Source organism: Mirounga leonina, unplaced genomic scaffold (assembly GCF_011800145.1).
Source record: "Mirounga leonina isolate KUSES-001 unplaced genomic scaffold, KU_Mleo_1.0 Mir_376, whole genome shotgun sequence".
Classification (NCBI taxonomy): Eukaryota; Metazoa; Chordata; class Mammalia; order Carnivora; family Phocidae; genus Mirounga; species Mirounga leonina.
In genome coordinates, this window is record NW_023270718.1 from 1321231 (window position 1) to 1338170 (window position 16940).

General features: G+C 42.3%; 1 protein-coding gene across 1 annotated transcript in view; it reads right to left on the reverse strand.

Moving 5' to 3' along the window:
- Nucleotides 1–14256, reverse strand: part of ZNF235 (zinc finger protein 235) — a 28962-nt gene extending 14706 nt beyond the window's left edge. The window contains exons 1-4 of the mRNA XM_034986681.1: nt 13963–14256; nt 12437–12499; nt 9458–9584; nt 8438–8521 (exon numbers count right to left, since the gene is read on the reverse strand). Of these exons, the coding sequence (XP_034842572.1) occupies nt 8438–8521; nt 9458–9584; nt 12437–12499; nt 13963–14190 (502 nt within the window). The 5' untranslated portion in view covers nt 14191–14256. The remainder of the gene's footprint in view (nt 1–8437; nt 8522–9457; nt 9585–12436; nt 12500–13962) is intronic.
- Between the last annotated feature and the right edge of the window lie 2684 nt (nt 14257–16940).

The following is a 16940-nucleotide window of genomic DNA, read 5'->3' on the forward strand; positions in this document are numbered from 1 at the left end:
ATCCAGAAATGGCCTTATATCAAAGTTAAATATACTCTAACCCACATGTCAAACAGGAAATTGCATGGGAAATTAGAAAATATTTAGACACATGAAAAAATGCTCAACATCACTAGCCATCAGGGAAATACAAATCAAAACCACAATGAGATACCACCTTATACCAGTTAGAATGGCAAAAATTAACAAAACAGGAAACAAATGTTAGCGAGGATGTGGAGAAAGGGGGAACCCTCTTACACTGTTGGTGGGAATACAAGCTGGTACAGCCACTCTGTAAAACAGTATGGAGGTTCCTCAAGATGTTAAAAATAGAGCTACCCTACGACCGAGCAATTGCACTAATAGGTATTTACACCAAAGATACTGATGTAGTGAAAAGAAGGGCCACATGCACCCCAATGTTCATAGCAGAAATGTCCACAATAGCCAAACTGTGGAAGAAGCCAAGATGCCCTTCAAGAGACGAATGGATAAAGAAGATGTGGTCCAGGGGTGCCTGGGTGGCTCAGTTGGTTAAGCAACTGCCTTCGGCTCAGGTCATGATTCTGGAGTCCTGGGATCGAGTCCCACATCGGACTCCCTGCTCAGCGGGGAGTCTGCTTCTCCCTCCGACCCTCCCTCTCTCATGCTCTGTCTTCCATTCTCTCTCTCAGATAAATAAATAAAATCTTAAAAAAAAAAAAAAAAAAAGATGTGGTCCATATACACAATGGAATATTACTCAGCCATCAGAAAGGATGAATACCCACCATTTGCATCGACATGGATGGAACTGGAGGGGATTATGTTAAGTGAAGTCAAGCAAAGACAATTATCATATGGTTTTACTCATATATGGAACATAAGCAATAGCACAGAGGACCATAGGGGAAGGGAGGGAAATCCGAAGGGGGAGAAATCAGGGGGAGATGAACCATAAGAGACTAGGGACCCCAGGAAACAATCTGAGGATTTCAGAGGGGAAGGGGAAGGGGGTGGGGGTAGGGGGTAACAGGGTGATGGGTATTGAGGAGGGCATGTGCTGTGATGAGCACTGGGTGTTATACGTAACTAATGAATCACTGAACACTACATCAAAAACATGATATACTAGGCAGTGGTTAACTGAACATAATAAAAAATAAATTTAAAAAAAGTCTCAATTTGGCTCTCAAAAAAATTTTGAAATGATGAAAAATATCACAATTTCTGATGTGCAGTTAAATAGCATTCAGATAATTTTATAGCTTTAAATGTTTATAGTAGGTTTTTGATTTTAGACTTGTTTTCTAAGTTTCCATCTCAAGAAGCCATGAAAAAAGGAAATTAAGGAAATCAGAGTAAAAATCAAATAAATGGAAACATTAGGAAAATTCAACTTCAGGCATGAAAGATAGACTTTTTTTTTTTTTTTTAAGATTTTTTTATTTATTTATTTGACAGAGACACAGCAAGAGAGGGAACACAAGCAGGGGGAGTGGGAGAGGGAGAAGCAGGCTTCCTGCGGAGCAGGGAGCCCGATGGGGGGCTCGATCCCAGGAGCCTGGGATCATGACCTGAGCCGAAGGCAGACGCTTAACAACTGAGCCACCCAGACGCCCCAAAGATAGACTTTTACTATAGATCTTAGAGGCATTAAAATAAGGAGATATATTCAACAACTTAGGTTTTTTAAGAAGGTACTAATACCCTGAAACAAATTATCAAATCTGTTGCAAGAAAAGCAAAAAATCTAAACAGTTCAGGAATTTAATTCATAAATTATCACACTCACACAAAAAGACCAGATGGAATTCACCAGTGAATTCCACTTAGCACTCAGGAAAAGAGTAATACCAGTCCTATACAAAGTCCTTTCAGGAAACAGAAGAGGAAGCTATACTTGAAAGTTATTGTTTAAGGGCAGTGTTACCTTGATATCAAAACCAGACAAAGACATCAAGTCCCAAGAATATGACAAAAGCCCTCCTCAACACAGGTGCAAAAATCCTTAACAAAGGTCAAGTCTTGTTTCTAGGAACGTAATAAAAAGAATACTAGTACATCATGAGAAAGTGGGGTTAATCCCCAATGTTAAAACAAAACAACAGGCCCCAAATGGAGTTGCTTATGCTAAGCCCCATGCCACCAAACCAAGACTTATCAATTTTGGCTCACCCAGAAACAAAATCTTAAACCAATCCCCATCTGCTCTAGTTAGTTACCTCTGCTATCTTTTTAAGGGAAACTAACCCTGCAATAACCAACCGGCTTTTTTTTTTTTTTTTTTTGCCTCATTTAACTTCCTGGTTCCTGTTCCCTTCTGCCTATAAAAGTCTCTTATTTTATATAGCTCCTCAGGGAGCTTTTCTATCTCCTATAATGAATGTTGCCTGATTCATGAATCACTGAATGAAGCCAATAAGATCTTGAATATGTAGTCAGCTGAATTTTGTTTACTAGAAGGAATGCAAGGTGGTTTTAACATGTGAAATCACCAATGCATTTTACCATATTCACAGCATAAAGAAGAAAATCTTATGATCATCTCAGTAAATGCAGACTAAGCATATTATAAAATACAAATATACATATACTGATCCCCATTCATGATAAAAATTCTGAAACTAAGAACAGACGGGAACTCAACCCAATAAGAAAACCTGTGGTTCACACCATTAACAGTGGTGAAAGACTGAATGCTGTCCACATGCATTCAGGTAAACAAACTAGCCATCAAAAGTGTTCATATTGGAAAAGAAGAAAGAATGTACATTTTTGTGTCACAATTTTCTACATAAAAAATCTTTAGGAATGTACAAAAAAGTACAAAAATGCCTCTAGAATATACCAATATGGGAAGACTGCAGCCTACAAGGTTGATGTCAAAAACTGATTATATTCCTAAGTTGTAAAAGCAAATAACTGAAAAATGAAATAATTCTATTTAGCATCAAAAAATTAAAGATTAATAAAACATATCCACTGAATACTATAAAATGTGATATTGTGATTTATAATATGTATTTTGGTCATCAGTTCCCGGCCCACATCCCCAAACCCTTGGAATTTCCTAAGACAAAAGAACAACGGGAGTATCTTTGTTATAATATTTGATGTCTCGTTCTCAGCTCCCGAAACCCTTCCGTAGCCATAAAGGTGACATGGGTCCTGTACTTCCTAATAAACCTCTTTCAACCATATCTGAGTTTAGGTTAATGAGGTGACTTTTGGAAATCCCCCTAAGGATGGCAGGCCGGTTGCCACGATGTGGGGCAATCAACCATGATTAGAGGTTTGGAACTTTCAGCCCCACCTCCTGACCTCTGGGAAAGGGAGAGGGGCAGAAGGCTGAACCAATCACTAATAGCCAATGACCTAATTGATCATGCCTAAGTAATGAAGCCTCTCTAAAAACCTGAAAGGAAGGGGTTCAGTGAGTTTTCAGGTCAGTGGACATGCAGGGAGAGTGGTGAGCTTAGAGAGAGCCTGGAAGCTCCGCACCCCTTCCCACATATTTTGCCCTGTGCATCTCTTCCATGTGGCTGTTCTGGGTTATATCCTTTTATAATAAACTGACAATCTAGTAAATAAACTATATTCTGAGCTCTGTGAGCCACTGAGCAAATTAACTGAACCCCAGGTGGGGGCTGCAGGAACCTCTAAAGCACAGTTAACAACCTGGACTTGTGACTGGCCGCTGAAAGGGGGTGAAGGGTGAGGGGTGAGAATCCTATAGGACCAAGCCCTTAACCTGTAGGATCTGATGCTATATCCAGACAGATGGTGTCAAAATTGAGTAGAAATGTGTGACACCCAGCTGGCATCCTAATTGCTTAGTATGGCAATAACCTCCACATATTAGAACTGGTGTCAGAATTACAGAATTGAGGGGCACCTGAGTGGCTCAGCTGGTTAAGGGTCTGACTCCTTGATTTCAGCTCAGGTCATCATCTCAGGGTCGTGGGATTGAGCCCTGCATCTGTGCTCCATGGAGAGTCTGCTTGAGGATTCTCTACCCTCCACCCCGCTCCTCCCCCCTGCTTGCATGGTCTCTCTCTAAAATAAATCTTTCTTTTTTAAAGATTTTATTTATTTATTTGACAGAGAGAAACACAGCAAGAGAGGGAACACAGCAGGGAGAGTAGAAGTGGGAGAGAGAGAAGCAGGCTTCCCGCCAAGCAGGGAACCCGATGTGGGGCTCGATCCCAGGACTCTGGGATCATGACCTGAGCCGAAGGCAGACGCTTAATGACTGAGCCACCCAGGCACCCCTAAAATAAATAAATCTTTAAAAAATTATAGAACTGAAATGTGTCACTACAAAAAAAATCAACTAAACACAAACAAATGTAATAATGAAATAGGGGCAAAAAAGGTTTAAGACACTGGTGTTATATGCAAATGATAAATTGTTGAACACTATCTGAGACTAATGATGTGCTTTATGTTGGCTAATTGAATTTAACTGGGTGCTAGGCATTAAGGAGGGAACGTGATGTGATGAGCACTCAGTATTATACACAACTGATGAATTACTGAAGGCTACATCTGAAACTAATGATATATTGGCTAACTGAATTTAAATTAAAAAAAAGAATTTAAAAAAAGACATACATGAAACAAATACAAAACAAGTAACAAAATGGCAAAAGTCCTTCCCTATCTTTCTCTCTCTCTCTGCCTCTCCCCTCCTTTCTCTCAAATAAATAAATCTTTTAAAAAAAGGTAAGTTCTGGAGATGTACAACATGATAACTATAGTTAACGATACTGTATTATATGTTTAAAAGTTTCTAAAGAGTAGATCTTAAAAGTTCTCAACACAAGGAAAAAAATTATATGAGGTAATGCATGTTAACTAAGCTTATTAATCATTTTGTAATATATACAAATATCAAATCATTACGTTGTACAACGTGGACAATGTTATATGTCAATTTTACCTCAATAATACTGGAAAAAAATTAAAAAGATCTCAAATCAACAATGAAACTTTACATCATAAAAAAAAGGAACTTTACATCATAAGGAACTAGAAAAAGAACAAACTGGGGTGCTGGGATAGCTCAAACAGCAGAGCGTCCAACTCTTGATTTCAGCTCCGGTCATGATCTCAAGGTCGTGGGACCGAGCCCCACATCAGGCTCTGCACTGAGCGTGGGGCCTGCTTGAGATTCTCTCTTCCTCTCCCTCTGCCCTCCGCCCCTGCTCATGCAAACTCTCTCTTTCTTAAAAAAAAAAAAAAGAAAAAGAACTAAACGTAAAGCTAGTAGAAGGAAATAACAAAAGGCAGAGATAAATAAAATACAGAATTGAAAATCAATGAGAAACAACAGCTGGTTCTTCAAAAGATCAACAAAATAGACAAAAATTTAGCTAGAGTGGCTAAGAAAAGAGAGAAGACTCAAATTACTAAAATTAGAAAGTGGGGATGTTACTACTGACTGTAGAGAAACAAAAAAAGATTATAAGACAGCACTATGAATAATTGTGTGCCAATAAATTGGATAACCTAGATAAAAGGGACAATTCCTAGAAACAAACCTAAGACTGAATCATGAAGAAACCGAAAACCTAAGTAGACCTATAACTACTGCAAAGACTGAATAAGTGATCAAAAACTTCCCAACAAAGAAAAGCAGGGACCAGATGGTTTCACTGGTGAATTCTACCAATCATTTGAAGAAGAATACCAATCCTTGGGGCGCCTGGGTGGCTCAGTTGGTTAAGCGTCTGCCTTTGGCTCTGGTTTTGATTGCAGGGTCCTGGAGTCGGACCCCATGTCAGGCTCCCTGCTCAGCGGGGAGCCTGCTTCTCCCTCTCCCTCTGTGATCTCTCTCATTCTGTCTCTCAAATAAATAAAAATCTTTTAAAAAATAAAAATGAAGAATATCAATCCTTGTTAAACTTTTCCAAAAAATGGTAGAGGAAGGAACACTTCCTACTTATTCTGTAAGGCCAGGACTGCCTGACACTAAAGCCAGACAGAGACACAGTAAGAAAGGAAACTAAAGACAAATATCCCTTATGAACACTGATCTAAAAATACTAGCAAACCAAATTCAGTAGTATCTTAAAAGGATACTACCACATGACCAAGTGGTATTTATTCCTGACATGCAAGGATGGTTTGGCACACAATAAATCAATGTGATATGCCACATTCACAGAATAAAGGAAAAAACGACATAATCATCTCAGTTGATGTAGAAAAAGCGTATGAAAAAACTCAAAATACTTTCATGATAAAAACACTCAACAAACTAGGAATAGAAGGAAACTGCCTAAACATAATAAAAGTCTTAAATGAAAAACACACAGTACACATCAGACTCAATGGTGAAAGAATGAAAGCTTTTCCTCTAATATTAGGAAACTCACTATAAAATAGAATTACCATACGAGGCGCGCCTGGGTGGCTGTCGGTTACGCATCTGCCTTTGGTAGACTTCCGCTCAAGGGGAGTCTGCTTCTCTCTCTCCCTCTGCCCCTCCCGCCCCCTTGTCCCCCTCCCCACCCCGTGCATGCGTGCGCTCTCTCTCTCAAATAAATAAAATTTTTATTATTTTTTTTTTTTAAAGATTTTATTTATTGACAGAGAGACACAGCCAGAGAGGGAACACAAGCAGGGGGAGTGGGAGAGGGAGAAGCAGGCTTCCCGCCGAGCAGGGAGCCCGATGTGGGGCTCCATCCCAGGAGCCTGGGATCATGACCTGAGCCGAAGGCAGACGCCCAACAGCTGAGCCACCCAGGCGCCCTGTATGGTAATTTTTAAAAAATTTTATTTATTTGAGGGCGACTGGGTGGCTCAGTCATTAAGCGTCTGCCTTCGGCTCAGGTCATGATCCCAGGGTCCTGGGATCGAGCCCCACATCGGGCTCCCTGCTCGGCGGGAAGCCTGCTTCTCCCTCTCCCACTCCCCCTGCTTGTGTTCCTGCTCTCACTATCTCTCTCTGTCAAATAAATAAATAAAAATCTTAAAAAAAAAAAAAAATTACTATACAATCCAGCATTTCTATTCTGGGTATGTATGCAAAAATTGGAAAGCAGGGACTTGAACAGATATTTGTACACTCATGTTCACAGCAGCATTATTCACAATAACCAAATGGTACAAACAACCCAAATGTCCATCAACGGATGAAGAAAATGTGGTATGTACATACAGTGAAATATTATTCAGTCATAAAAAAAGGAAATTCTGACATACAACACGATCACCCTCGAAGACATTATGCTAAGAGAAATAAACCAGACACCAATGGCAAATACTGCATGATTCCACTTATGTGAGGTACTTGGAAGAGTCAAATCCATAGACACAGAAAGGAGAACCGTGGCTACTAGGAACCGGGGTAAGGGAAGAACAGGGAGTCATTGTTTGATGTGTAGAGTTCAGTCTGGGATGATGGAAACATTCTGGAGATGGACAGTGTTGACAGTTGCACAACAACGTGAATGTACTTAATGCCGCTGGGCTGTACATTTAGAGATGGTTAAAATAAATTTTATGTTATGTATATTTTACCACAATTTAAAAATCATATATGTTAGTAAGCCTGGTGGTATAGCGCTTACACACAATTAAGGCAAGTCAAGGATATGGAGAGTGACGGGACATGGCATTTTAAGCGGTGGTCAGAGAAGGCCTTGGAAGAAAGGCCTTCGACATGAGTAAGAAAGCCAGAGCGACTGGATGTGTACGGGCTGGCAGAATTCCAGACAGAGAAGAGAATGGAAAAGGTCCTGATGTAGAGCATATTTGTGCTGAGGCAAAAGTGAGGCCGGCAGACAAAGCAGTGGGGTGGGGGGGGATGACTGAAGAAAAATGTAGAATGAATGTTTAAGCTGGGGGAATGAGCACATACCATAGGGCCTTCCAGGCCGCTTGAACACTTTGGTTTTTCTTTTTGTTTTTTTAAAGATTTTATTTATTTATTTGAGAGAGAGAGAACATGAGTAGGGTGAGGGGCAGAGGAAGAGGCAGACTCCCCACTGAGCAGGGAGCCTGATGCAGGGCTTGATCCTGAGACTCTGGGATCATGACCTTAGCTGAAAGCACTTAACCAACTGAGCCTCCCAGGCACCCATTTTTTGGTTTTTGTTTTGTTTTGTTTTGAGACAGAGAGCACAGGCAGGGGCAGAGGGAGAGAGAGAATCTCAAGCAGACTCTGAACTGAGCATGGAGCCCAACGCAGGGCTCGATCTCACAACCCTGAGATTATGACCTGAGCCCAAACTGAGTTGGATGCTTAAATGACTGAGCCACCCTGGTGCCACAAACACTTTCAGTTTTATTCTGAGTGAAGGGAGAAGGCTGTGGAGGGTTTGAAACAGATGAGTGACATGATATGATTTATGTTTTCAAAGGGTCTCTCTGGCTGCTGCATGAAGATTTTCCAGAACAGAGGCAGAACAATGGGACCGTCACCTACAAAAGACCCCGGTTGCACAGTTTTTACCTGAGTGCCTACCTCTTTCAGTGTGGATCTCCTTCATGCAAAGCTTTTCCTCTCTCTCCAACTGGGATATCATATCTGGTTTGGAGGATGAATGCCCTATGAAAAGATAAGATAAAAGTGAAAAACATTAAGGGGAAAGTACTAAAAAATTTTGGTTCTCATCCCATAATACAATAAGGCTCTGCCCCTCCCCAAAGCAGTGTTTGTCAAACACTTTTCCTATCACCACCCATAGTAAGAAATACACTTGGTATCATTAGAGATATATCACTACCACACAAAGTCTAGAAATAAATGATCAAATGAACTGTTTCTTATTTTTTTTTAAGAGGGGGTGGAGGGAGGTATAGAGGGAGAGAGAGAATCTCAAGCAGACTCCATGCTAAGTTCAGAGCCCCACTCAGGGCTCCATCTCACAACCTTGAGATCGTAAGCTGAGCCAAAGTCAAGAGTCAGATGCTTACCCAATTGAGCCCCCCAGGCACCCCTCAAATGAACGGTTTCTAACCAATGTCTGTTTTTGTCACATTCTTCCCAGTCTGACACCCCTCACTAGAAACAGCTTGCTGTTACTGCTACCATGTGCACCAACGTGCACCATTCTAAGGAGCTCTGATACTATTACTCGGTTCTGTAAGTGTTCTGTAAGACTGCTGATGCAATTTACTAAATCAGTTTCCTGACCCACCAATAGATCATGATCTACATGTTGAAAAAATATCTATGAAATATGGAGCCAGGCGAAGACAAGCTTAACTGTTCATTTATAGTTCATTTACATGCGACAACGTCTGCCTTGAACCAAAGACTAGAAACGTCTTGTCTCCGTGCTCCAAAGGGACTAGAAAACTCTGGCCTCTGAGGAGTCCTGAAGCCATGAACTAGTGGGCAGAGGCCAGGGATGCCACTAAACACCCTAATATCCACAGGACAGTCCTCAAAACAAAGAATCATCTGCCCCCAAATGTCAATAGTGCCTAGGTTAAGAAACCCTGCTTGAGGGGATGAGTTACAGAAAGATCCTGTGCTCACCCACAGAGACGAGGTTCCTGAAGTTTTCCAGCATCACGTCTCGGTACAGCTTCCTCTGGGTGGAATCCAGCAGCCCCAGCTCCTCCTCACTGAAGACCACGGCCACGTCCTTGAACGTCACCGTCTCCTACAACACCGAGCACACGCAACCTCAATCTCGCACCCGGTGGCCACGGGGAGCAGGGCAACGCTGAGGGGGTGGAGGAGCTATGTGGGAAGTGGTTCCAGATTCTGAGGGATCTGAGCAACTCTTCTTAATAGTTTCTCCTCCTCCCCTTCCACAATCATACCAAAAATGCGAGGGTCACGGGGCGAGGAGAAGGAAAGAGAAGAAAAAGAAAAATACCTGTGTACATGTGACGTGGTGCCCTTTATATAGTTAAGTCTCTGGAACTGCCATGGTCAAATCATGGCATATACACGTTTTAGAACTTGACTGATAGTGACAAATTTTACAAGAAATGTTTCAGGAATTCATCCCAACAGTATTTAATAGTGCCCGTCTCCTCCTCTCACTGGGCAGTACCACGATTTCGTCCACGTGTGCGCACCTAACAGGCCTTCAGCACCCCTCCCAGGCAGGCGCGCAGTTCATTCTCTATGATCTCAGGAGCATGACCTATCTGTCAACCGCAGCAGCATTCAGTGTTGAGGTTCAGAGCATATGTTCTGGAGACTACATGCCTCTAAGGCTCTGTCCATTACTGGCTTTGGGACCCTGGTCAAGTCACCTAACTTCTCAATACTTCAATGTCCTTATCTGTGTAATAGTACCACATCATAAGGTACTTGAAAGGACCAAACAGAATACATAGAGGACTTAGGACAGCATCTGACACACACTAAGTACTCAACAAACGTCAGCCATCGCGATTACTGCTACCATCCTTGTTCCTGGTTGCATAGTATTCCACAAAAGTGGTGATCTAGAACATATTTAATGATTCCAAGTAATTAAACAGTATGTTTTTTTTAATTATTAATGCTGCAGAAAACATTTTTATACAGATCTCAGCCAACTGTCTTGTTATTTCCCTAAGATAAGTTCCAAGAAGTGGCAATTGCACTGTTGAAAAATATGCACCTTTATTTTGCTAATATAATGACAATTTTCCCAATTAACTCTTCCTGTAAGAGATTAGAAGTATCCCTGATTCTCTATCTTCTGGCCAAAATTGGACAATATCTTATTTTTAAAATCTTGGGTAATTTGGTAAGTGATAAACTTTTTAAAAATTTTCCACCAACTTAATTTTAATTTTTTAAAAAGATTTTATTTATTTTAGAGAGTGTGTGTATGCGAGCAGGGGGAGGGGCAGAGGGAGAGGGAAAGAATCTCAAGCCAACTCTGTGCTGAGTGTGGAGCCTGACTCAGGGCTTGATCTCATGACCCTGAGATCATGACCTGAGCTGAAACCAAGAGTCAGACACTCAACCAACTGAGCCACCCAGGTGCCCTCCACTTATTTAAAAAGATTGTCTTTACTATACTCAAATAATAAAAAATCTTTTGATTTTTTAAAAATATATTACCTGTTCATTTCCTTTGTTTATAATCCTACTGGAATATCTTATATATCAGTAAATTTCCTACTGAGAATATTAAGCCTTTTTCCTAGTATGTATAAATTCCCACCTTCACCCCACCCCCGGCTCCTGTTTCCTATATGTCTCACAACCTTTTGTATGGCAATAAAAATTATCTCAACTCTAGCTAGAGTTCTGAGCATCTATATATTAAACAACTAGTTGATACATCTGACAAAGGAAAGAAAGCCACTAAGAAAAGGAATTAGCTGAGGATATTACTTTTGGAGGCCTCCGCCTACCAGACATGCACACATGCAGCCTGCCTCAGGTCCCCGAATAGAAGTCTCTTTTCTTCTGGGTCTTTCCATTTACTGTGATTAAACACCTGAACCTCCCTGCTTAGACAACAGGAACTTTAGTGTCTGGGCACCGAGTGGATTTCAGTAGGTATCTGAAGGTTCACAAATCTGTTTCTTCATGTTAAAATGCAGGTAAGACCATCTATATCCTCACACAGCTGTTCCACAGAGTAAATGCCTGGCAAATCCCTAGTACTAAGGATTTTTAAAACTAAGTATGTACTTTTTTAAAACATATTAACATCTCAATGAATAAAATAAACATCTAACTATAACACACACAGTTTAACTTAAAAAAGGGAATCTAGCTTTTTTTTATTATTTAAAATTATTTATTTTTTAAGTGAGCTCTACGACCAACGTGGGGCTTGAACTCAAGATCCCGAGATCAAGAGTCGCACGCTCTATGGACTGAGCCAGCCAGGCACACTCCAAATCTAGCTCTTCTTGTTTGAAAACAACTAAAATTATTTTCTCTGAGTTCAGTCTGAGGTGGACTCTGCTGCACCAAGCCGTACGTTAGACATTCTTATCACAAAATGGGAGGCACCACACGTGAGAAAACCATGGAGTCCCTGGAACTTTAAAGAGGAAAAAAAAAAAAAAAAAGGCTGAAATCTCAGAGTTTCTGTACAGGAAGAAAGGTTATATGTTAGCAAACTGTTGTTGCAAACATCTTTAAAATAGTAAAATCCGCATATAAATGGAGAATGGGGTAAAGCAGTAGGTAAATTATGGGAAATGATGTGACCATTTAAATTGTAGGTAATATAAAATTACATTTGAAAAACCCAAAATGGTACTTAAACTAGGATTATAAATCTAGACATGTCAACACAAATGAGAAAGAATGCGGGACAATTAAAACTGCTGATTTGTAAACACGTTTGTAATGTGGGAGTTATTTTTTTTTTTAAATACCTATTACTTTTCACACTATTATTTGGAAATAAACAAAAAGCAAGAGCCTGGTATACAACAATTAGGTGCCTTGGGTTCCTTTTTACCCTTCCCAGGCAAGGGAAAAATGCATCCAATCTTTATGAAATGAGATGTCATTTTAAGTAACAGAAAGGCAAACCCAACTTACCTGGAACTTGGTCATTTTTCTTCTTTTCCTTCTGGGGAGAGGCAGAGCTCTGGAAAGGCAAAACTGTGGAAGGGAAAGTCCTCATGAGAGAGCTGGTAGTCGGTGCGGCGCTTTGTGCCAACAGGAAGCTGCTTTCTCCAGGCAAAATTTAGAACAGGGGCTGGATTCCAGCATCCCCTAGGCCCCCTCAGTCAGCTGCCTTTGTTCATGAACAGTCCCTAACCTAAGTGCTTCTGGTAGCTTCCAGAGCATTCCTGAGCCTAGGTAGGAGAGGTAATGAGAGACATCCAGGCAATATAATTTAACTTAATGGGGCCAAAGTGCCTGGGTTCAAATTTTGCATTTCTACTTATTGTTTTCTACTTCCCAGCAGTGCAAACCCTGAGCGAGGTATTAATCTTCCTGTGCCTCAATCCAGTCACCTGTAAATGGGGATCATAATAATGCCGGTATTCCCTATTTCCTCCAGTGTCAGACAAGCAGATGCTATTGTGCTTCATAAAACCTCCCTTGCAGATGTGCTGTTCAGAAAAGGAATGTTTTAAGAAACCCAGAATTCAGAGCCATGAGTTACCGTTACCCTAGGAAAGTCTAATTCTGACTGGTTGTCCCACAGGTAATTTGTTCTGCGGCTAATGATAAGCTGCCATGATTTTCCCCCCAATTACACCATTTTAACAGGTGTAATTACTTGAGCATGTTATTAAGCTGGAAGGGCCTCAACAAAGTCTCTTCTCCCGTGTGCACGGAGGCAAATGATGACTAATAAAAACCGCAGACTAAGAAATCCTGTTGCATTTAAATTAACGACACGCAGCTGTTACACGTTGTGAACAGTTAAGGACTCGCTACGCCGCAGGCACTCTGCGAAGCCGTGATCACGATTGTTTCTCTGCGATAAACCACAGAGAACTTTCCTCAGGGTCCGGCTGAAGATAACTCTGCTTCCTAAACAAGTGTCTCGGAAGAGTCCAGGAATCCAGGACCCGCCCCGCAGCAGAGATCAGTGAAGGGCCAGCGGAGCTGCAACCGGGGCTCCGAGCCCACGCCGGGCTCCCAGGATCTTCCCAACAACAGGGGGCCCGAGGATGATGACAGAAGTCACGGTCCCATCCAATGCTGCACTAGGCACTGATTTTTAGCTTTCATATCTAATCTCATTTCATTCTCAGACCACCACTGGGAAGACACTAACGCTCTTTAGCCGAGAGGCAACCGACGCAAGGAGATGCTATGTCACTCGCCCAGGGTGTCACCGCGAGGCGCACGCAGAGCCAGCTGGCAGGTCCGGGACCCAGGCTGCGGGCGCGGAGAGCGCGGGAGACCTTCAAACTCCGCTCGCCACGCGCGCCCGCCCCGACGCGGAGGCTCCGCCGGGCAGCGGCACTCTGCCGCCGCTGCCTCTGTCCCCGCCCTCAGCCGCCGGCCGCGGCTCCCCTTCGCCAGCAGCGAGGGCCGGCTGGCTGCTGGCCCCACGCCGAGGCCGAGAAGCCTCGGAGGGACGGCAGGGACGCGGGTTAACTCACCTCACGGCCAGCAGTCTCGGCCCCGACCTCGCCTTCCCCGAGCGGAAGTGCCGCCGACCCTCCGACTGTACCCAGCTCCTGGACTACACTTCCCAGAATGCCCAAGGGGAAGCGCCTCGGGTTTCGCGCACCTGCTGGACTACATTTCCCAGAATGCAGCTCGCGGGACCGCAATGTCCACCAGCTGGCTCTCGTTTCGGACCGAGAGGGGGTTTCAGTTTGAGTCATTCCTCTGGCGCTGTAACTGTCAGATTTCTTTTTTGTTTTGTACGTTTCTTACAGCTCACGAGAAAGTAATTGCGAATTGAAAAAATTCGGTCGTGGGCGCCTGGGTGGCTCAGTCGGTTAAGCGACTGCCTTCGGCTCAGGTCATGATCCTGGAGTCCCGGGATCGAGTCCCGCATCGGGCTCCCTGCTCGGCAGGGAGTTTGCTTCTCCCTCTGACCCTCCCCCCTCTCATGTGCTCTCTCTCTCTCAAATAAATAAAATCTTAAAAAAAAAAAAGAAAAAAAATTCGGTCGTATAAAAGAGAAAAACAAAGCTTGCACTGTGAAGTTAACAAAATCTTTAGCGGGAGTAAGGGGTAGGCTAAAAATGGAAAACGTAGTGACAAGCTGAACCGCTGAACGCCGAACTTAAGATCTCAAACCTGCATCAAATGTCAGCTCCTCCGATATCACCAATACAACCGTCGATAATAAACGGAGTTTACAGACAGCCCCTTAACGGGGCCACGAAGTCAAGGTTGGAATTCACTGGGAATTGCAAGCTTGGTTTCAATGCGACGGACTTGATTAGGTTTGCGCAAGGATCATGGTACTACAGTCCAGGATTGGGGGGAACAGCAAGGGTTTTTAGGTGCCAGCTGTTGCTTTCTTTCGAAGAGATTGAAGAGCTGATAGAGGATTTAAGAGTTGATGTAACCTGTGATGAACAATCAAGCAATTTGCTTGGACAGCAATCTCCTGGAATAGTAAAGGCGTGCTAATGACAACTGAACAGTTATGTTAACATAGACGGTAAATTGTGGGAAGGGAGGGAGGTAGATAGGAAGTTTCATTCTTCTGTGTCCAAGCTGTCCACGCAGTGTGTCTTGTGCGGAGGGGAGGGAACAGAGGTAAGGGGAATCTGTTTGACTCCTCTGCGTCCTTTATTCCACAAGGCACCTAAGGGCACTTGACGCTGTTTTGTGGCATGAGCTACTCATTCCAATAAGCTGGGAATTTAGAAAAAGTTGATACAAACATTGATTATGCTCCAAAGAGAAGTATCTTGAATTTCATTTACAAAAATGAGTTGTGTTAAAAAAAACAAGTAAATTTAAAGATCTAATTGGCTTTATTTAACGATTCATGAATTGAGCAGCATTCCCTTCTAGTAAATGGAAGGGAGCTCCCATATAAGGAGGTTATTAGCAAAAAAAAAAAAAAAAAAAGAAAGAAGGAAAGGATTATTTCAGGCCAGGTTACCTTGTCTTAGGGGAAGGCAGGGAGTCTTATCAGGCAAATTACCTCACTAATGCTGACCAGGGAATTCTAGGCTGATGGGTTTAAAATTCCGTTCCTGGGAAATAAGTCTTAGTTTGCTGTCCTGGGGGCAAGTGACACCTTAGTCCTGTTCGTTTTGTTTTTCTTTCTTTCTTTCCTTTCTTCCTTTCTTTCTTCCCTTTCCTTCCTTTCCTTTCTTTTCTTTTTTCTTTCCTTCCTTTCTTTTTTCTTTGTCTTCCTTCCTTCCTTTCTCTTTCTTTTTCTCTCTCTCTCTTCCTCTTCCTCTTTCTCTCTCTCTCTATAGTTGTGGCAGATGAAAATAGCTCTATTGCAGGGAATTTCAGAAAATACAGTGATGTGTGTCTATATAAAATTTAAATTGTTTTGTAATTCACGTTCAGCTTCAGATTATTTCATTACATACTTTCACTGTTTGTCCAGACATAAATATTTTGTGATTGAATAACCCAAGTGAAACCAGGAAGCCACGATTTTTCTCCTCAGCCAGAAATGCATCTGTAGCTTTTTATTATGTAAGTTTTCAAGCATATACAAAAACAGAGATTATGAAATGTACCCCATATACTCATATCCCAAATTTAAGTTAATAACTGTTTTAACCATCTAATTCATCTGTCATTTTTTAATTTTACGGAATTTTCAAACAAATCCCTGGCATCATTTTTTTAAAAAAGATTTTATTTATTTATTAGAGAGAGAGAGAGAGAAAGCACAAGCAGGGGGAGCAGCAGGCAGAGGGAGAAGCAGGTTCCCCACTGAGCAAGAAGCCCAATGCAGGACTCTATCCCAGGACCCTGGGATCATGACCTGAGCGGAAGGCAGATGCTTAACCGACTGAGCCACCCAGGCAAACCCCTGGCATCATATTTTTAACCCCTAAATACTTTGCTAAATATTTGCTTAAAATATTTTATTTCAAACCCACAATATCATTCTCACACTCAATAAATAATTACCAATAAATCCTTCATATCTCCTAATACCTGTAGAACTGTAAGCAGAAAGAGTTAGGGTTCTCCAGAAAAAGAAAGGAGAGACATGGCTTTCATGGCAGAAGTTACTTTAGACCCCCAGCTATTTTCCGTTATCCATGCCCTCCTGGTTCTACTTGCCTTAGCACACCTTTTGGGAACTTCCTAGGAGGTGTCAGAATCACAAAGAAATGCAAAAACCTCAGTAGTTGTGGATTTTAAGGGAACAAAGGAAATGCAAAAACTGTCTCTAGCAGCCCAGGATATGGCCTAGCCACATCAGAGATAATAAATCAGCGGTAGAACTCCCAGTGCTGTTTGAAAAGTAAGCAAGAGGGGCGCCTGGGTGGCTCAGTTGGTTAAGCGACTGCCTTCGGCTCAGGTCATGATCCTGGAGTCCCTGGATCGAGTCCCTGGATCGAGTCCCTGGATCGAGTCCCTGGATCGAGTCCCTGGATCGAGTCCCTGGATCGAGTCCCTGAATCGAGTCCCGCATCGG